Source organism: Symphodus melops (genome assembly GCF_947650265.1).
Source record: "Symphodus melops genome assembly, chromosome: 3".
Taxonomy (NCBI): domain Eukaryota; kingdom Metazoa; phylum Chordata; class Actinopteri; order Labriformes; family Labridae; genus Symphodus; species Symphodus melops.
The window spans coordinates 14132392-14154671 of record NC_136693.1 but is presented as its reverse complement, the minus strand read 5'-3'; the positions used below and the strand labels follow the sequence as shown (position 1 = coordinate 14154671).

The window sequence follows — 22280 nt, the reverse complement described above, 5'->3', positions numbered from 1 at the left end:
ATTTGTAATTATTATAGTAGAGCAACAAAAATCTTTTCAAAGTGAATTTGTTTCTTTCAGAGTTAGCTGTTAGAGTTGTACTTTACACTCAGGGAGGGTAAAAAACACCAAACTGCCAACATTTGTATAAGTCCACACCCATCAGAGTTCATTAAACACTTCTGATAGCTCTGGCAAAAGCTGCCTCAAAGCCATGTTATTCGCTTCACTGGTGTACAACCAATTCCCCAGTCACCACTTGTCAACACACCAAATAAATCAGCACTCATAGTGCTGCAAACCATGCTGGGTAACCTCTAATGCAGCCAGCCCATGTCCACAGTAAAATATGTAAACGTAGCATTTTAAAAGCAGATTCTGACATTCTGTTGAGCTTGGGATGTTATTTGTGATGTTCTGGGCTGTAGTATGTATTTGTCAGTGATAAAGGCATAATGTTCTGATAAGGGAAGCAGCCATTAGAGTTGACAAACAATTACTGATCTGACTAAAATCAACTGTGGCAGCTTATATCCCTAACTCCACAAAGTCCATTGTGTTACAGTAAACACAAATATTTATCTTTATAATGTTTAATTAGTATGCAGTTTGTACTTGAACTATATGGAATAAATTTGGTACTCCAGGAATTGTTCAAGTCATTCAGATGCAAGCCTATCAGATGGTGGTTATTGCTATTCTTGTTAGGTGGTTGCAATGGATGGATAATTGGGTCCAACAAACTTAAGAAACTAGTTTGTGTCTTGTTTTATCTTTTCCCTCCGTGCATGTGCATCACTCTCTCTCTCTCTCTCTCTCTCTCTCTCTCTCTCTCTCTCTATCTCTCTCTCTCCTCCGAGTCCTCTCTTTCCCTGCTTTTCTAGTTAGCTGTTCTTTAAGTCTTCGGTTTAACCAACAGCATTTGTAAACTATTAATGTCAAACAATGATCTTTTCTTCTGCTGCTGCTGCCCTCCAATAAATCCAAATTATTTAGATTGTTATGAACTTTTCCAATCATTGATCCTGCTAGATAATGTAATTCATTATCTTCTTTTGTTAAAAAGAACAGTAGAAACATCTTTCAGATGTTTTAGGCAGTGATTTGTTTGCACCACTGTAGGTTCAGCCATTATGCATATAAAGAGATAACTGCCCTCTGTGTTACATTTTGACATTTCAAATGGCCGTTTATGATTGTTTGAACACCAGAGTAAAATGTTCCAAACAGCAACTGTGCCTCATTGAACTTCGTTGAACCATAAGCAAATCAACTGTCTATGACAGTATTGCATTTGCATTCCCCCAACATCCATTTGTTGGAGTTGAGAAGTGGGAGGCTGTTGACATCAGGGTTAAGTCACAGTTTATTTAAATGTGCTCTACACGTCTAACAGTGGTGCATTTTCTCTGAAAACACTCCACATCTTCTCCTTTGAGGAAAACTGGCCTTGTTTTTCCCTTTTTTTCACCTTCGTTTTACTTTGAGTTTCTTGGTTCATGTCATGTTGTATCCAACCCATGCTATGGACATTTCTTTTTTCTTCCTGCGGAGGAAAACTGTGGGAAACTATAAAGAATATATAGAATTCAGTACTTTCAGACGCAGTCTTTGTCTTGCCATTAAAACAAAACCAGCACCCTGGCGTTTCACAAGGAGAGCACTATCCAGCATTGCAGAGACTCTAAGAGAATATCTGATGATATAAATGGCAGGATGACAAATGGAGAGAATGAAGACTGTTAGAAGCTCTTTGAACAGGTGCAAACACTGGCTGCAGGGACTGTGAGACAGATTTCAAATTGTAATTCAAGCTTTTAGCATTTATGAATTGCAAACAAGCAATCGGTTTGCCCTTGGAATCGTAAACAGATGGATAAGCCATCACTGTTTTTCAGATCACTGTAAAATGCTATCAGACTTGCTCAGATTAAATTACAGTTCCTGTTAATGTATGACTAATTAATCTGTTTCATTTTGTTTCAGTGACAAAAGATTTTCAGCTTTGGGATTTGGTGCCAGAATCCCTCCAAATTATGAGGTAAATATCTCTGTTCAAATCTCCTTTTTCTATTTTTTTGTCTAACAACCATGAACATTATTATTCACAATGTATAATCAAGTGCTCTTATCAAATCCTGGTATTTCCGGCACAATGGAATTTAACACTGAGCGAGTTGCTTTTCATTACCCCCCATATGACACATGTGTCATTCCATCAATATTTCACATTTAAAAGTAATTACTGAGTTTATTTTTATTCATACCCCCCACATCTCGAAATATCAACTTGTCTTGAGAAAATAACATGTTCCCATGACATAAAAGCCCTGAAGTGTTGAGGCTCATTTGCATAAGAATTCATGAGTTTTACAGCATTTGTTTAAACAAATTGGACCCAGAGAACTAAGAACCTTAAGTGATTCTGATTAAAGCCCTGGGGGGAAGTCTGACAAGTGAATGAGTGCACACACACATACACCCAAGCACCCTCACACACTAACACACACATAAACACACGCACACACGCACATACACACGCACACAATTTATCATCACATGTCTGTGTTTGATGTTAGATTGCACTTTGTATTGTGCAAAAACGAAACACTGATTATTATTTCATTCATGTAAAACATTTGTTGCTGACTAACAATTAATTTCCAAATTATTGTGAGGCAGACAATAATTTATCTGAGTCATTGTTAATAATTAGGCAAGAATCAAAAAAGGAAACGCACAAGCTCCCAGAAAATTCTATCAACAATGTTTTTATCTCACAGATATTTAGGCATCGTCTTTTTTTTTCTCAACGCCTGTGATTGCTATTTCTTAAGTTGTGCACACCGGAGACCTTGTTTTGGCTTTAATAATTAGCTATCCAAAAATGCATCAGAAATGAACGTGAGGCTTTGAAGTTTTTAGTATTCAAATTTAATTTTAAGCGAGGTTAAGTAAAAAAAATGTGGCAAAATAATTTGCATAGAAATGGCACTGCCAAAAGTCTAATTGTTTAATAAGGACAAAAATAGTCTTGGAAAAAATACAACAACATACTATAAAAATAGTTTATTATGGATTATTGTGTATAGTCAAAGATTTTGTTTATCAAGGTAGCAAAGTGCACACCATTAAGGTCAACTCTTGTCTTTATATATCTGAAAATAAAAAGCTGTTAAAGCAGGTTTTCCTGTGCAATGTACTTTAGTAGGTCATTGAGACCATTCAAAAATGTGTGAGACAGCTTCCACACGGTAATCCCCCTTAAACACACATCTTAATTCGATACTTTTTGTGTCTTTTACCTTCTCATTTTTTTATTAAGGTGTGGTTGATCAGCTGGCAAATTCTACAAATGCTCCAATGCAGTTATTCCAATGTGAGGGTTGATCAGACAACATTTACACATCATTCAAATGCAACATGACCATGACCATCATGATCAATGTCTCATGTTGAAATTAGGAAAAACTGACATCAGACTTTGGCAGAAAACAAGTTGTGTTTTACTTTTTGCTAAGGAACTGTTCCTAGTGGCTTTTAAAATCTGTCGTTGACAGAGGTTGTTTTTAAGCTGCCCCCCTAACAGATTAGTAAAAAGGGGCACACAGAGAAAGCTTTATCATAACATTATGATATTGAAGGACACACAGTTTTCCAGTAGCAGATAAACCACAGGTGTGACTAATAACATCACAGATGCTTACTGATGCTTCAGTTCTCTCAGCCAAGTAAATCAGCTTGCATAATACCCAGACCTCACTCCAGAATGGAGGACAACCACCATTAATTTTAATAGCCATACCAGGTTTTTCCTGATGTAATACGTCAAAAGGTCAACCATAAAACAAACCGTTCAAACAAGTTACAAAACAAGTCATTGTCTCTCCCAGGGGCTTCTTATAAATCCTGATCAGTGGTTTTTAAGATGAATTTCTCATCATATCTATCTTTTCAGTGATTTATTTCAGGCTGTCAATCAAGAGGAAGACAAATATGACTTAAGAAAATTAAAAGTTAGTTTTCTTCTTTAGTCATGACAGTTTGAATGCCCTGAATGAAACCAACTGAAATAAAACATGTTTTAGCTCAGAAAATATCGGAGAAGTGTTGAAGGTTGTAATCTCTTATGGAAAGCATCTGTTGAGCAAATAGTGCATGATATGTATTTTCAGATTTATCAATTGACTCAGCATATTGGATAATAAAAGGGCCATTACATATCAGTAAATTACATGAGTACCGTAAATTCCGTACTATTGAGCGCACCTGGATATAAGCCGCACCGGCTAAAAATAAGTAAATAAATGTATTTGTACATATATAATCCGCACTTGATTATAAGCCGCAGGTGTCCACGCTATAACAAGAGCTATTTACACAGACGTAGGCTACCGGTAACACCCGCAAATACTGTAGCGTCCGTACGGACGTTAAAGGACGACGAGAGCGTTCAAATAATAACTTTTAATAACCCGATCACTGTCGGCCGTGACCACGCCGTTTACAGCAGAGAGCAACACATAACTTGCCGTAACAACCCAACTCTCTCCCCCAGCGTTCTCTCATACAGCCACACAACGCGTTCTCGCTGGTGCATTCACTGACTCTCCACATAATCGGAATTATGAACACATTATCAACTACTGACTTTACAACATGAACCGTTACAATACGAAGCCTAGCCGACGGTGTCTGTAACACGGCTGATGAAAAAGATGACCGTAATATATTTCACAAGAAAAAGTCCATCCATTCACTGCCTCAGAATGACTTCATTACTCACTTCCTCAGTCTCTGTTGTCGCTGTCAGTGTCATCTTAACTCACTGTCCCCCATAAAAATTCCATGCATTAGCCGCACCGGAGTAGAAGCCGCAGTGCTCGAAGTGTGAGAAAAAAGTAGCGGCTTTTAGTCCGGAATTTACGGTAACTCAATATAAAAGGGATTTACTTTTATTCTTTTGTTGGAATTTTTTTTTGTGATTATTATTATTATGAAAATCGTCCTTACGGGCACGTTGTTAATTTGAAATGTGTTGTTAATCATATATACACAACAGAAAAAAATAAACAAATTGTTCTAGATGATTATTCTATGCAAGTCATTTTATTTATTTGCTTGAAATGTCCGATTCACACATGATCTTATTTAATGGCATGTTTAGACCTATTTTATGTTATATAGGACGTGAATTATAGAGAGAGCATTAAGTCTGTACAGAGAGGAGTTTGATGTGGATTTATGATACCTATAAACAACATGCAAAAAGCATAAACATGAAGACATGACAAAATGACTTTGTGCGACTGATAGCATCACGTCATGTTGTACAATTATGCATGAGGATGAAACTGACCTTTTTTTTGAGAACTTAAATCATTTCTTTAATTTTCCTTCAACAGGTGTCTCATGACTTTGCTATTAATTTCAACCCAGAAGATGATGAATGTGAAGGTAAGGAATATCCTCATTTAACAGTTATACCCTTGTAATTGCAACTCTATGCAGATGATACTCAAATGTACATCTTCAATAAGACAACGCTGTTGTAATAATTAAAGAGTGTAAGACAGATTTTAATTATGAAAACAGTCAGCTTTTGAACTTGTGTAAGACAAAAACCCCTTACCTACAGGCTACCTGTAATAATTTGCAGTATGCAGTGAATGATACCTATGACTGTTATCTTTTTGTTTAATTAGCTTCTTTACTCAAGAAGTGTTGATAACTGTATCAATATTTCCTTCTTTTCTTTCTGTGCCCTTTTTAAATCAGAGATCCAAGGAGTGGTTGAGGCATACCAGAACTGCCTCCCTAAGATCCAGTTGTATGGCCCAACAAATGTTTCTCCAATCATTACCAGGATAGCTAAGCTGGCAGCAGGTGACGGTAACATTAAAGATGCATCTGTGAGTGTCCCTTTATACTCTCTAAAGAAAATGTATGGCTGCAATATAAGCCTTTGTTGTTTAGCCCCCCCACACTGCTGTTCACCTAGTCCCAGAGTGAGCAGCCTCCAGTTCACCTCACTAATGATGCCCTAAAGCACAAAAGAAGAAAGGACCTAGTACAACACAAATTAATATACTCTGAACTATGGATTCAATTCAATATAGCATCCTTCTCTGAGCAGTGTTATTCTTTTTTTTTTCAGTTTATTAGCCCTTTTTAGTTTTAGAAACTACTGCAAGGACTGCACTTACATTTTGATTTAACCAAAGTGTCTGATAGAATTACTGTGCTTTGTACTGTATATTCCCTTAATATCCCTTTGGGATGTATTATCTATTCCTATCTTAAATTACCTACGGCTGTGGAGACAATGTGTTCTTAACTACTAGACTCCTGTTACTGAGCGGACCTTCATCAAATTGTCTACTCCTCGATGTAATTCCTTTTATGATCAGTAAATGAGCCGCAGTGAACAAGTAGGCTTTCAGGGCACAAATTAGAAATATTTACTCACTGAGGACATGCAGTAAAACAACAGTGAACCAACAGCATTACCATTTCTCTACTGTGAACTGTCAGAATAATTACAGTATATTGTGTCTTTTAATATTCTTCTACTGTTCTACTCATATTAAATTATTCAGTGGACACATGAAATGAACTTTACACATACATGCATGCATGCACGCACATGTCTCAGGTGAAGTTTGTGTCATAATATCTCTGTGTTTTGTTTTACATTATTTGGATCCACTTTTTTCATGTGTAACACTTAAGAAAACTGCCATACACATTTATACTGATCTACTGAGCAGAGGCTGCAAAATCAGCCAAGACAGCATGAAAGCCTACTTTAGACTATAGCACACACTGAGAGATGAACTTGCTCCAAACCACACAATGCTGTTTAAATGGGTTCATTTTCATATGGATTAAATCACACTGAGAGTTCTTATCTTTTCTCCAGCGGTACCACATCCTGCTTATCCTGACCGATGGTGTAGTGACAGACATGGCAGACACGCGTGAAGCTATTGTTCGAGCCTCCTACCAGCCTCTTTCCATAATAATTGTTGGTGTGGGCAATGCAGACTTCACAGACATGCAGATTTTGGATGGGGATGATGGAGTCTTACGCTCACCTAAGGGCGAGCCAGTCCTCAGGGACATTGTGCAATTTGTGCCCTTCAGAGACTTCAAAACGGTCAGTTTGTTTTCTCCTTCAGTCCATGCTCATTTTCTGACTTAGCTAACTGTATCTTGAATGTTGTGTTGCGAAGCTCATGGAGATTCACACTCCTCCTATGTTTTATAAAAGAGCACACAGGAGCCTTATGTTGGCTTTGCTTGTGCTGCTGATTGGCATCAAGGACTGGAAGAGATCCAGACATTTCTTTAAACAAGAACATATTCTTATTGCAGCTACATCTTAAAGTATGTATTGTCCATACAGAGAAGTAGCCAAGAAAAAATAAGAGGGAGTATCTGAGTGTTGAAACCTAACAAAGGCTTACATAAAGAGAATGAGGTGAGGAGAATTAAGAGGAGAAGAGCATGAAAAGGGTGTGACTCATACGCTATACAGGCTTCAAAATACCAAACTGTTTGAGCACAATATTTTTTTATCTCAAGCTTTTTTTTTATATATATTTTTTTATAACAATGCTGTTTGTCCAGAGCATTTACAAAGATGTGCTGAGAGCATGCAAGTGTTCTAAAATCTTCATGTCAATCCTGCATCTTACTCAAACACTTAAAGACACATTTTCATGACAAGGATATACAAATCTGCCTTCCCCTTCTCCACAAATTGATCTGTCCAGATGTAGCCCAGAAATGTGTCTCCAATCATGATGCATTTATTTTGTAAGACTGTACTCTCTGTGTGGGAATTATGTGCTAAACAAAAACTGTTAAACAATTCTTGTATTTATATCCCATATTTCTTAGTCAAGGTCCCATATTATGCTTTTCTGGTTTTATATGCTCAGTTGTATTTTCCAGATGTCTTGTGCATGTTTAGGGACATATATGTGCAAAAACTCAAAGTCCGCGGAAACGCGGCTTCTCCTACGTCCTCCTGTTAGCAGTAGCAGTAGCTGCATGAATAGTCCCTCGCCCCCCTCGATGAAAATTGAAGTGTGATATCACACTGCGATGATGTCACTGATCCAAGTCCATTGGCTCATTTTAGCAATTACAAGCTCATACTGCTCCACTCAGAGCAACAATCTGCATTCCCAATATGGTAAAAGGGGCATAGCATCACCAAAAACCGTGCTGATCGACTGGCCAATTATAACAGAGCAGATTGGCCAACCAATCAGATTAGACTTATAAATACAGGCAGATGAGACTGACTGCATGGGGTGACAGTACATAAAAACTCACACTTTTTTCGGACATTAGCGATTGTGAATGTACTTTAGTATGCACATAAATTAGATATATGAACCCCAAAGGGCATAATAATTAAAGACTTCAAAATAAACCCCAGAATGATCAAATTCAAAAACTGCAAAACATACAGTAGCCTGTCATGCATTTTCATGGGAGCGACTTTTTACAGTTTCGTGAGTTGAACAGTTGTTATATCTGATATTAACACATCTCTTTAAATTGGTGTGAAAAAACAAAAACAATGCTTATGGCTTGCACAGTAAATTTTAAAGCTTGATAGCTCAGATTTAAACAAGATTTTTCAGTTTTCAGCTTTTCTGTGTCTCTGTTGCAGGCTTCACCTGCAGCCTTGGCCAAATGTGTTCTTGCTGAGGTGCCAAAGCAAGTTGTGGAGTACTACAGCCATAAGGCAATTTCCCCTATGTGTCCTCAGAGGGATTTACATACCCCCATCCTCAGCCCACTCGCCACCACCCCAACAGAATAACCACCCATCCTGTTCTTGGGACCAAGCTTTGCCACAGCACCAGTTTGGATAACTGGGATGGAGAAAGGACGCATGCTTTGCGATTAATGGACAGGGAACAGAAAGAATACCTTACATGTGGGTTGTTACAAATGTATTTCATTTTTCACTGCTGACAAAGTGTTTACACGCAGACAGTGGGAAAGGGACTGTATTTTTTTCCTGCTCAGTTTTGATCCAGTGCATTTAATTAGCTTTGAAAAATGGGTATCCGCATCATGTGGCTTCAAGGATTCCCCCCCCCCCACACACACACACAGTAAATGCATGCAGGCAATTCCCTTAGTACTGATCTATTGGTTGGATGCTGGGTTATTATTTTCACGGACCATGAATTTCGGCACCTCAAATTGTCTATCATATTACTGTTAACCTTGTATCAAATCTTTAGAAAATGTTAAACATGTAAAAAGGGTATGCTATGTTGCAATTAAAATTATATTGTCAACTTGACCCCACTGACAATATCTAATCCAGATGTTACAGATGATTCACAGAAAATTGAAGAAAACATGCTTGTTCGGGCCTGAAATGTCACAACTCCCCAAAATGTCACAACAACCCAAAATGTAATTAAAAAAGTAACAAAACCCCAAATGTAATAACTAGTTGTTGATAATGTAACAAAATGCTGAGCCCAACATGTAATAACTTTTAGCCCAAAATGCAACAAGTTGTTACATTCTTAGGAGAAAAATATTTTGCCTGCCCCATAATGTAATAACTGACCCAAAATGAAGGTGGTACAGAAAGTTCAAACGTTTTGGGCTCAGCATTTTTTTTTTTGGGGTAGTTGTAACATTTTGGGTAGTTGTTACATTTTGGGCTCTAACACATGCTGCTGTTGGCCTGGTGTTATATTAAACCTTTCCTCTTGTGCTGTAATGTAAGTCTGTGTATTTGCAGGAGTGGCCTCATGTTGAACTCAAGATTATATATTTTCAGAGAGAAACAAATCACAGTTTCTAAGACAAGTATTTATAGTTACATACACATGACCTTTTTCTTAAGTTGTGCTTCTATAAAATGTTCTGTTCCACAGTGCACCAGCACATCCTGACCGCACCAAAAGGCCCGTTTGTCATTGCATTTACGACAAATGACACCACCCCCTGCCCAAAAAATATGAAAGCAATTGACAATTTTTTGTTTTGATCTCATCCAATCCAGTCCTGTTTACCTTTCATACAAAGGCAACTGAAGGAGACATAACTACATTTGCTATAGTTTTAGGTCTTTGTTCTTTTTAGTTATGACACACAAGACAGCTAAATACAGCCAGGTCATCAGCTCGCAGGCTGAAGTAGTTCTGCCTTTTCAGAGGTAAATTATTATTATTTTTTTCTCCAACAACTTTTTTCGCCTTCATTTTCTGTCTTTTATAAGACGATGCGGTAGACGCTGTTTATTCATGCTGCATGTCAGGTACCTTTTCTCTTTGAATTGTTTTCTTATTGTTGTCATCTCTGAGCCAGCTGTCAGACAGGTAGCAACCATACGCTGTACATCTCATAATTATCACTCCTCTGCTGCTATTTTTTTTTAAGAAACACAATTCTTCTCAATGTTTCATTAAGAATTTAAGTGGTGAAGAACCAACCGCGTGGCGAGCACATGGTTCAGAACAAACAAAAGCACAGCATAAAACCAGTGTGCTTTCATTTTGTACTATGAGAACATTTTACATCACAGAATTCAAATTCTAAATGCATTGCAATTATTTCCAAATGTGCTTACTATTAAATAATGTCTATTGCATAAAATAAGTATAATAAACATTTTGATCTGTAAACTAATTTCTTACATTTTAAGTAACTTCTCCCTTAACAGTAACTGTTTACATGAAAATCTTTATTGGATCCTTCTGCTCTTTTATTAAGCCCAACAACATCCAGAAAGGTTAAGCTTTTACTATCACATACCTCTTTGGGGAAATTCATAGATTGTGTTCTCATTATGTGAAGCTGACCCTTGCTGTTTGAGACGGGATTTTTAAATGTAAACACCAACAGCGATGAGCTAAAATATTAACGCTTCTCAATGGCATTAATACATTTTGATCGATTATATAAAAAACACCCTACAAAACAAAATGTTTCCCAGATCAGTCAAGCAGCTATTTTTAATATGAATATAATGCACAAAATGTGCATGTGCATACATGTATAGTTTTTTTTAATTCGCTTTAAATCCTACACTGTCCAACTCAAAGGTAAATTCTTTGTTTATTGTAATGTTTCTTGGGCTCTTACTTGCTTTGCAAATTAATAGTCTAATTTATTGTAAAGTTAAATAAGATTGCAAAGAATGAAGACCAGAAAATACCTTCTTTAATGCTGCTGTTGCCCACAACAGCAGTGTTAAAGAAAAGCACCTGTTTTAAAACCTTACTGTTTACTATATATCAACCCTGATATCAACCCTTATATTCTTTGGTTTGGCCTGATTGCTCACTGTTCCAGTAATGATTCTTGTCTATTATATCTTCTCTGTGTTTTTGCATATAGTTTTCCATGGAGTATTTTCTATCTGACAGACATGGCAATGGTGACAAATTCACTTGGCCAAACACCAAGCTGCCTCTGCTATTAAATACACAGGGTCTTTACAGCTCCTCTGACATACAGTACATATATCCACCCCCAAGCTGCAATAATTATTTCTACTTTGATTTGTCCCCAAGAGCTTTAGCTGCCCTCCCAAGATACAGACTATTGACTCCTCAATGAAAGCACCTTAACACAGCGAGTGCCGCTGTTGGCTGCTCCCTGAACCCTTTTGAAGAGCACAAGTATTGAGGATCCTTCAGTCACTGTGGATCATAGGATGAGGCATATTGATCCAGCAGGCCTGGATTTTGCAGCCATACTCAGTTTGTAGTATTTCTAATATAAATCATCTGGAGGGACTTTGGTCACACAATTCAAGCGTAGATCCATGTGACTAGTTTACATCAGTTAATGCAAAACATACAATAGTCGACTGGAATGAAGCACATTTTAATTTAAAGTTGTTTTAATGTTTAACATTATTTATTGTCCTTTGCAGCAAATTTCCTGCAAAGGACAATAAATCTGAATCTGAACATTATTTGAATAACATTTTTTTCTTTGTACATGTGTTCCCCCAAACAGTGCATCATGATTTTATTCTAAAGGAAGAGGGAGTTTTACAGCTCAAATGATAAATACTATAATAAAAATGTAAAGGAGTTTTTAAAACTGATCTGTTTTTTCTGATCTGTGAATTTAGCTTTGTGCTTTCCTTTAACTGTAGCTTCAGTTGCTTCGTGCTCTAGATATAATAAACAGGAGGCGCAGACCAATCAATTTCTTCCTTGAGGGCAAACCATCTCATACAACAATATCTTAAATGTGTCAACATTGCAGTGATTATTGCCTAATATGACAATTTACTCTTTGAGCATCTTAAGCGCTAATGATTCATTATCCCACACAATAGACACAATCACAACTTTAAAGTATGTTTTACTGTCCTTATTCTCATTTAACAGAAGTGTTCAATGTGTTCTTAGTTCAAACATCTATACACTGAGGCATGTAAATGTTTGATACCCTTTTGAGGAATTACAAAATGTATAGAAGTCTTACAGTAATACATGTTCAACTGTGATGTATGGTTTTCTAAAGCCTCACCAGACTTGCCTCTAGCATATAACTCTTCTCTTTTGAAAACCATCTCATATTCTTTATCTTTTTTATGAAGTGACACTTTTCATTACAGCGAATCATGTGTGAAATGCTCAGGTGTTCACAGAATGTCTTCATGTGCTTGTATGCAAGAGCAGCCTGAACCCAAGAGCACAGCTATTAGGTCATTTGTCATCACAGTTTATAACATTTGTAAGTAAAATTAGCTGAAAAATGGAGACTATTAAACCAGAGATCATTTGGCCATATAAAAAAAAGGTGTGAAGAATTCTCCATGCTGTTTAAATCATATTATCTATTGTTGCATTATTGACTTACCACACTGATTTATTTAACATTTCCCTCACAAACTGTCTCTCTTTAACGCCCATCAACTTTTAATAAGAACAAAGTTTACAGCCAATAACCTTAATATGCAACTGGTGAAACTTCAGGCCGTGAGGGCAAGAAGCAACCAATGCATTATTAGTATTTGATTTCTTCAAAAGGAAGAAAGGGATTCATTGCATGCTTACTTTTATCGCTAAGCTGTACTGTGCAGTTATTCCTTTGGGTCTTATGAAATGCTAATATGCAAGCCTGCATTTGCACAAACCTATGTTCTTGTTGTTGATGCTTTCTGTCTTGCAGTGAGGCAAATAAATCTCGTTTAACTGAAACTGCCTCTGTGATTTGTTACTATAACTGAAAATAATTTGTCAAAAATGAAATATTACATCTGTTTGCTTTTGCCAAACTGCTACCTCCAATCCTTCTTCCTCATCATCTCAATAAACAGTTTCTCTCCACACTCAGCTGTACAAGAGAATTGAATAGAAACAGCCTGATGAAATGTAGGTAATGCTATCGTGTAGATTTGCCCTGTGTGTCTTTGGCTGCAGATCCTGTGGGTACATATTGCATGGAAAGAGGGACTGAACCTACTCTTTAATTCCATCAGACAGCTCCTTTCATTTAGCAGCTATTGTTGAGAGCACTGAATAACGGTTGTTTCCATGGTGACACCTACTTGTGGGGAGACGTAGACCTTCATTTTTTGTCAGATTCAGGGACAAAGATGCAGGATGTGCTGATGGTGTTCTGGGAGGAGGCCATCTGTACAATATTATGAAAAACATGAGGATTTGATGGTGATTGCTTCTAGAGGCCGATAAATGTCCGGCGGGGTGGGCCTCAGGTCAGCTCTCTCTCTCTCTCTCTCTCTCTCTCTCTCTCTCTCTCTCTCTCTCTGTCCTCTAACCCTTTTTGTGCTTGGCCGTCTGATTTATAGCCACAATTAAAGAACAATCACCACCGCTTAACATTCACTGGCAATAAAATCAACAACAGGCTTGCACCCTGGGATCAACTGATATTTTCAGTGGAATCAGCCCATTCACTGCATGTTATCAGATTATCTTTAATGCCTTTAAACACAGCTGGGTTTCCCTTCCATTGCTGCATCTTAAGGCTTTGCCTGGGGCACTATAAAAAACAGGAAAGACAGTGGATAGATGAGTTGTATTCTCAGTGGCCGCATGCCTTACTCCTGCTTGAAATGAGGAAATGGCTAATAAGAGACAGAGAACGGGAAATCTCACTTGTAATTAGCTGTCTCCTCCTACCCCACAGGGAGCAGAACACACCTTTGAAATGCTTCCAGCTAGCTCCTCTGATGTTGTTTCTCACATGCTGTCAATCCCCCAGTCACTCTGTGCATTCACTACACAGCACATGCATGCATACATGCACACATACATATAAATACACTTTGAAGAATGAAGTTGAGCTATTCTAAAATAATGTAATAATAAAAACACTTTTGTGAGAAGAACTTTGGCAGATTAAACCATGTTACATTTGCAGTGTACTGGAAGGAGGGGGAATGTGCTTTTGTTTTTATAAAGAAAACTCTACTTACACAAACATTATTCTTATAGTTTAAATGAATGCAGTATTCAAGTTCATCAGCCGCTTTCTCAGTGTCCTTGGTCCTTGGTGTGTGCAGAAAGCTTGATCAAAGCGAGTCTATTGAAAGACGCCAACAGATGAGTCATCAGGATTCAAGATTCACATACATGCTGCGAAGGAAATAAAGAAGTTACAGCTCCACACAAGGGACCGTAGTTGTGATTTTGAGATGAGTTAAAATAACCCCCATTGGCAAGGTTTAGCACCATCAAATAATATCATAATGGATTGTACTCAGCATCTCTTTCTGTCTTCCTTCAGCTCAAATTCACAGTCTCTCTCTCTTTTTTTTTTTACACACATATACTTCAATTTTGTGATTCTACTTATTACTCATTGTGTGCAGGGGAAAAACAGCTACTCTCTTTTAGCTTTCTATATGGGTTTAATTTCTAACATTAGCATTTACATATATTTAATTATCCTATTACAGATTGAGGAAGTTAATGTCATTAACAACAGCATTGCAGAATATTTAGATTCTGACCTGTCAAAGGCATAGAAGAAAAAAAAAAGTGATCCCCAATGCAAATACAGTTAATCCTGAACAGAGCTCAAATATCTGACAGATTTTTTTTTTTATCGCAATCCAACTGTTTTTTAAAAGACCACAGTTGTCACAGGAAAAGAGAAGGTAATAGGAAAAGGTCCAAGGATCAAAAAGTCTGTAGAATTCATCCTCTGGGGACCAAGGATGTTGTACATTAATTGACAATGTTATGCAGTTCAGTCTTAACCAAAATGGTAGACCGAATAAGCCATCCTGTCAGCACGGATAGAAATTCTATTAGGTATTACCAGCTTACAAAATTCCTTACAGTGTTTAAGTGCATTAATTAGACCATTACATTATGGAGAACAAGTATCCAAAGAATGGGTTATTATTTGGTGAAGCAGATGATGTTTTGCCATCAATTTAGACTTGACAGGGATTTAATGGTAAGTAGACCTTAACAGGAAGGATTTTTTTGAAAACCCAGGGCATCCATACCCTGAATAGCAGCTGGATATATTCCACCATGTTAAAGCAGTGGTAGTAAAAGGGATGGCTGGTGACTTTTGCTTTGGCTGATGAAATAATGGAGCTGAAGAAACTCATGGAACTGTAAACACTGGGTGGTGGGTGGAGCACTACACTTAAAGACACAATGAATGGCTAAGGGGCTATGACAAAGTCATTCTGAAAAAGAAAGACGCAAAACAACAGGCATACCCATAAATGCTTGTGCCCCCCCACTTAAGGCACAGATCTTTTTTTTTATTTTTTTTATTTTTAGATGTAAATTATGTTGCATTGATGTTGCATCCTTTATCAGTAAACCATCAAAAATATAAAGAAACAATGGTGCGATTGTGTTTGAGAGGAATTTACACTGCAACAGCTTATCACGGACTGACGAAAAAGAAAGTTAAGCCACGTAGGCTACGCGGATTTTTGAAAGCTGGATGAGTTTTTGCCGGTTTACTCACTTAATTTCGCCATGGGTATCCGTATAAATCACAGCACACACCTTTGCCCTAACTTTAGGAGCTTCTACAGTCATGTATGAAAACTCATTTTCCATGCTCCAAAGCGTCTTTTCAAGCAAGGCAAGGAAGCAAGGCCCAGCTGATTCAGCTTGCTTTTAAAAAGAACCTTAAACAAGTTTAAGTCCGATGGAAGGATGAGAAGACGCTGCATCCAGCTGTACTGACAGGAGGACTGGCGAGAGGACAGCGCTGCGCTGCTGCCACTCAAAGTACGCTAGTTTCAAAGTCTCTCTGTGTGTGTGTGTGTGTGTGTGTGTGTGTGTCACATGTCAATGCATATCCCTCTGTTGACTGCTTTAAAATGCAATGTTTGAGAGATGCTTCTGGTATTACATCTAATATGTTGTATAGTCAAGTGTGTTATGGATATTCATCATAACATTGCTTATGTGCTGTAGGCTATATGCACAGGACACTCACTAGACAGCTTTGATTAGTGAGCTCATTACTTGATGCTTCCATCAGCATCTGAGGCTCCTTAATCATGAGAGTTACCTATTGATCGGGAGTGTCTTTAAAGACACAGCCCTTCATATTTTTTTTTCTGCTTGTTGATTATTTTAATCTTAATTGTGATCTCCTGCTATTAATCTCTATTTGCATTGACACATGTGACAGCTTGTTGACATGAATTATATTTCATTGAAGCACCCTCAACCTCCTAATTTATTAATGCCATTACACCTCCTGTATCTGCATGAGAACTTAATTTCCATATAAATTATTTACAAGTTCTTTTAGGGGGGAAGCACATAAAAAAGACATTTATTTACATCAAAATAGAGAAATAATAAAAGCCGTTTAAAGTGATACATTTAAAAAAGATTCAATCAAATTTTGACCATTGTGTTGGAAGCAGGATATATTGTTTTTGCCATCAGTGCCTATGATAAATGGATATGTACCATTTAAAGCACTTTAAGCTGGGTTTTTGGTGGACAGACACTGTGTGAACCTAGGAGGGTTAGGGATATTTTAAGAGCTTGCAATGACTACCTTTCCCTTTTCTCTATCAGTCACTCAATCACCTTAATCTCTATATATTGCAAACACACGCAACACTTTCAATGAATCGATGCTTCGTTGATGCTTTTAAAGACATGCAGGAATCTATAAAGGCATTGGTGACATTACATTTTTGATATTCTGTGATCTGTATCTATAACGTGTTGTCAATGACCCAGAAAAAAAGGTGGCTGTGTTTCATTTAGCTGTTCTCTAATTTGTACCAGGGAGAGAAAATAACAGTTTGAATACCCGTGATGTGTTGCAACCCACTGTGCTTGTTAAATAAGCCAGCAATGTGAGGCACCAATTTACAGTCTCTAGTGGCTCAACGTCTCAGATAAATAGACTTCATTTTGTCCAGCCGGCACCAAACCAATAAAGCAGGTCAAAACTGCAAGGAAACATTATCTATGGGTGCCTGAATGGCCAAAATAAAGACCGGAGATTTCCCTGCAACTTTAAAGCAAACAGAGTTGTTCATAATTTGAATTCTTTTAATAGTAATGTAGCATAATGACTTTAAACATGAATTCACTTGAGTCCACCCTCGTGAAGAGAGACATCATACAGTAAGTCTTTAATAAAAGAGGTATACATTGCATTACACAGTAAACATATTCAGTAGTCATCATTACATGCATTTTATTAAATATGATTTACTTGGTCAACTTGTACCAAACTGTATTAACCTTGAGTTAAGAATGCAAGAATATATAGATTAGAAGCCTTTCAGGATAGCTTCAGAAAAATAATGACAGGTCGAATTATCCAAAACCTTAAATACTTAAGCAGCCTTTTATAAATGGTAGCAGGAATTAGATCATGTTTTCCATTTTATACCAGTAACTTGTGGTGCAAATTCATGACAGGAAAGTCAAGTGGAAAAAGCATTATAGCCATGGTTGGCTTTAATTTTGTAGTTTGCAACTCAGACAGAGAAATAACCACTCGATAAAATCAGAGGGAAAGGGAAAAGTCACTTTCTTCCGAGCCTGGAAGGAAATTGGCCCCAGGTATCCGCCCAGGGGAGACATTTTATCCTGCATAAAAAGACGTTTGACATGTTTACCTGAAGCCTGAAGTTAGGTTCCTGCATGTGACTGGTGTCTGCGGATTGATATCTGACCTATTTTAGGACTTTGTAGGGTTATAATGAAGTGAAAGCTTCAATGCAAATACCTGCAAACATATCCACATACTGGTGCTTTTAGTTCAGTGTGACAAAATAAGACGATGATAGACAACATTGTTAATATGGTTAAACCAATCAGAATTCTCTTACATCATTTAACTTAAACTCTGTAGGTGGAAGTCATTAGTCCTGTGCACAGATAACACCCAGACTACAAAGCAAAAAGTTGTTTCCAAATTAGATTAAAGATGGGGTTCTCTGTACATGTACATGACTATTTATAGGCCAAAATTATATTCAAACCGAGGGGAATAAAACACAGATAATTAAAGCAATTAAGTAAGAAAAAAATGTGCTGGCCAATCTCTATAAAGGTACCGGTAAGTAAAAAGTAAAGTCTTTGTTGAAGACAGGACTTGATCATTGTCACAAGAGTGAAAATGTAATGGAACATGAGTAGGGGCAATGGTTCTTCATCGTTCTGCTTAACCTTCTTTAATTAAAATTATGACTGCTTTCTCTTTTATTGGCAGCTTTTGTGCAGGATTAATCTGCCTTTAGTCCTGTTGTCACTTATTGCACCAATGAGTTTTCATCGCTCTTTTTCAACTTATGATCTGTTTAAGAGAAAGTAGAGCAATTCCAGATGCAAGAAAAGATATACCAGATAGGACTTTGTTGATCTCCCAGAGGAAATGAATTGAATTCAGCAGCACAAGGAAAGGCTGAAATCTGCTGAACTTTGAGTTATGAGCTTCTTTGACTGACTTGCTTTGCAGATAGACTCCAGGGGCCAATTATGGAACGTGATTGTTGACCATTTCTTATTTTTTATGCATCTATATCAAAGTTTTGCTCTTAAGGCGGTGCGTTTAGCTCAGTTGCCTGATGGGTTGTGGCCAGGTGCTGCTGTGCTGCAATATTCAAAACTAACAATAAGAAGGTCATCAGTGATATTTTGGCGGAAAATGTATCCACACAGACGGCTAGTGACACTTATTTTGCACTACAAGACAGAGCAGGCTCTCCTCACAAGCCCATCCATTGTGGGAATAATGCATTGCAAACATTTTTCTTCATGATGTGTCTGAGCAAAGCATGAGACCGACTTTAAAACAAGACAATTGGTTTTAGTGGCCACTAATGGTATCTGCCTCCTGCTATGAACTGTGACAGAGGGGCTATCCATCACAACTGACAAATTGGATAAATACAACTGTCACTATGTTTCTGTGGTCAGACCACACAAATGGGTCCCTATTTATCACAGAAAAAAACATGGAAGGACATTTGGAGATAAAAATGTTGACAAGTTGTTGTTTTCTTAGTCGCTTTAATTGCCTTCGAAGCAGCACTTGCACCTTCATGCACCATGCTCATAGTCAGGAGTCGCACCAGGGATGAGTGTAATGACGACTATTGCATCTGTACATGTGGTATCTGCTTTACCAACTGACCAAACCAGAGGCAATGCCGGTAAAGCTTGGTATCTGCTTTTTGTTAAGGTAAGTTCAATGGAGCTTAAGGTGAAGCTATGTCGGGGCTAACCAAGTTGTCACTTTTCAATAGCCTGACACTCATTGCAACGTCAGTATGAAAGGACCATATGCAAGCCCTATTGTGAGGCTTTCAAAAAAACAACTTATGATAACAGCATGATTTCAATTTTTGATAAGGAAAACAATTTATGACAAATTAAAAAATAGACGTAGTTCAACCATATCCTGGGCTCATGGTGTATAAGGTTTGGTTTTACTTATAGAGATGTCTGACGTGTATGTCTGCAGACAGAATCATGTGGAGTCATTGACTGAAACTATAGAGGAAATAATCTACCAGCATTCTGGATTGTTTTGCTCTTGTCCTTTTGATTTTTTCTAAAGGGCTCAAGCTTGGCGCAGGATATAGCTGAATAGATTTTCTTCATCATTTTACTGTTATGATACGTCAAAGCATAAAAAAGGTTTACTGTATTATATGACATAGACATTTCAAACTGGACTTTGTTTCTCTATTAAACCTCTCTATTAACCTCACTCTGAGAATGTAAACTGGGTTGTACACTGGGGTGCTATGAGCCTCCTGTTATTATTTTTTGTTTGATTAATCACCACAGAGTGTCTTTTATTAAGCTGTGTGGCTTCTATAAATGAAAGTAATCCCATTTTCATCATGAGCACTGTTACAGATTCATATATTGCAAATAGCCATAGGTTATCTGGGGAGGTATGGCTTATGCACAGCCATAATATATAGTCCACGAGGAGCTTAATTAGGATTCTGCTGGTCCATTAAATATTTGTCAGTGTATATGTTCGAGAAAGCTTCATCTGGGACTTAATGTTTGTTGTGATATAACGCCATTGTCCCTTGTAAGTCCCTCCACAAGCGCTCACTGCCACAGTCATGCCGTGTCACAGTGTTACAAGTACTAAATGTTCTGATGGGAGTTTAGGGGTCTGAGTCCCATTTTAATTATAGATTAATCTGGAGGCCATACTGTGCTTTGCGTTAACAAATAAAACCCAATTTGTCTTCACCCACGGTTGTGTTGGCTATAAATGTTGACTGTTGTAATTGCCACTGCTTTGACTGCACAAACAATATAGTGGTAATACTCAGTATTTTAATTACCAAGGCCCATTCAGTTCACACAAGGAGAAGTTTAGCCTAACAGAACTTTTAAGAGGGGTCGAGAGACTGGGAGAAACAGTCTGACAGAGCGCTTTTGGCTGTGAGTTAAATCCCTCCAAATCTGTTTTTGAACACCTGGCAGAGATTGATTTTGGTCCACTGTTTTCATCAGTATCCCAAAGAGATTACGACTCTACAGTCATAAACAAATTGTATATTCAGCTGACTTTCTCCGTTTGGACTTTTCCAAATATGCAGACAAACATTAATGAATTACATTTTTTGAATTAAACTTGTCAGTCATAATGGTGGGATGGCTCTTTAGGGATCAGTTGGTCCTTAACTTTGGCCCAAGCTGTACACATAACAACTTAGTATCGCCTTGAGATGACTAACATTGCTTTGAGTGCACTGAAGATAAATCATGAGGACGTTGGTTATCACTCACCTTTTCCCACCATGAGGATAAATTTGAACTTGTTCAATACTTTTGAGTTATTAATATGATCATACTTTCAGCCTCATTTGTAGTGTTGAAGTAGGTTAACACAGTGAGTTGAGGAGTTTAAAGATTTGGCCAAAATACGTTTTCAAAGTCTGTATTCTTCAAATTCATTTGCTCCAATGTATTACCTTCTTGCTCAAACATCAGCCCACTACTTTCTAAAATTAAGGTATTTTGGTCCGGCAGGCTTGTAACAACCAACAAAGAGTGAAAAAGAACTTCTGAAATGGTGATCCTAATTTGATGTGAGTACCTTACAAAGGGATTTCCCTGTTTCTTTTTGCCTTGTATACCTTCTTTATTAGTTGAATGAATCACCAAGAGCCATCACTCCTGCGTCCAGTAGCTGCCTCTATTTAAGGACAATTTATAAATTTATGAAATTTCTTTCAGCAGTTGTAAAGGGATTCTTTCTTATCTCAGCACATAGGGAGATGAACTAAAAAAGGAGATAAACCAGTCAGAGCGCTAAATTGCTGATGTAGTAGGTGTAAGATTTCTGCCTCCCTTCGCTTCATGGATTAAGCCTTTCTGCTTTGATACTTACCCCCTGACTGACTGCACAGATGAATAGCAACTACCTCTACAAGACAACGAAATCCTCCATATCCAATTGTTCAATTCAGTATTCATAACTCCCTTTTTCCTGTCAGGGAATTTGTGCAGGTGAAGTGAAACATCAAAAAAACAAGGGTATTGATCAACAGCAATGTTTGTACTGTTTTGTACTTTAAGAAAACTATGTGTATATTAGTGGTACTTTTGGCAGTTGGGGAACGCATTGGTCCAGTTCTCGATTCTTCCTTAGATCCCTACAATAATGCTGTGATTAAATACCATTGATTCTCTACAGGGTGCACTGTGTGGTAAGGATCAGATGTGGAGTTCAATATGCCTTTTCCTGTCTGTCTCTGCTATCACTATTCTCCTGACTCATCATTGTTTGGCAGATTAGGTGTCGCTTTTAGTGGACAGACAGGCTCTTCTTTG

General features: G+C 37.6%; 1 protein-coding gene across 2 annotated transcripts in view; it reads left to right on the top strand.

Moving 5' to 3' along the window:
• Positions 1–13190, top strand: part of cpne7 (copine VII) — a 32884-nt gene extending 19694 nt beyond the window's left edge. For both annotated transcript variants that reach the window (XM_079340040.1, XM_079340041.1), the window contains exons 12-16: positions 1966–2020; positions 5385–5436; positions 5758–5891; positions 6902–7138; positions 8669–13190. In XM_079340040.1, coding sequence (XP_079196166.1) covers positions 1966–2020; positions 5385–5436; positions 5758–5891; positions 6902–7138; positions 8669–8821 — 631 coding nt within the window. In that variant the 3' untranslated portion in view covers positions 8822–13190. The remainder of the gene's footprint in view (positions 1–1965; positions 2021–5384; positions 5437–5757; positions 5892–6901; positions 7139–8668) is intronic.
• Positions 13191–22280: the final 9090 nt, after the last annotated feature.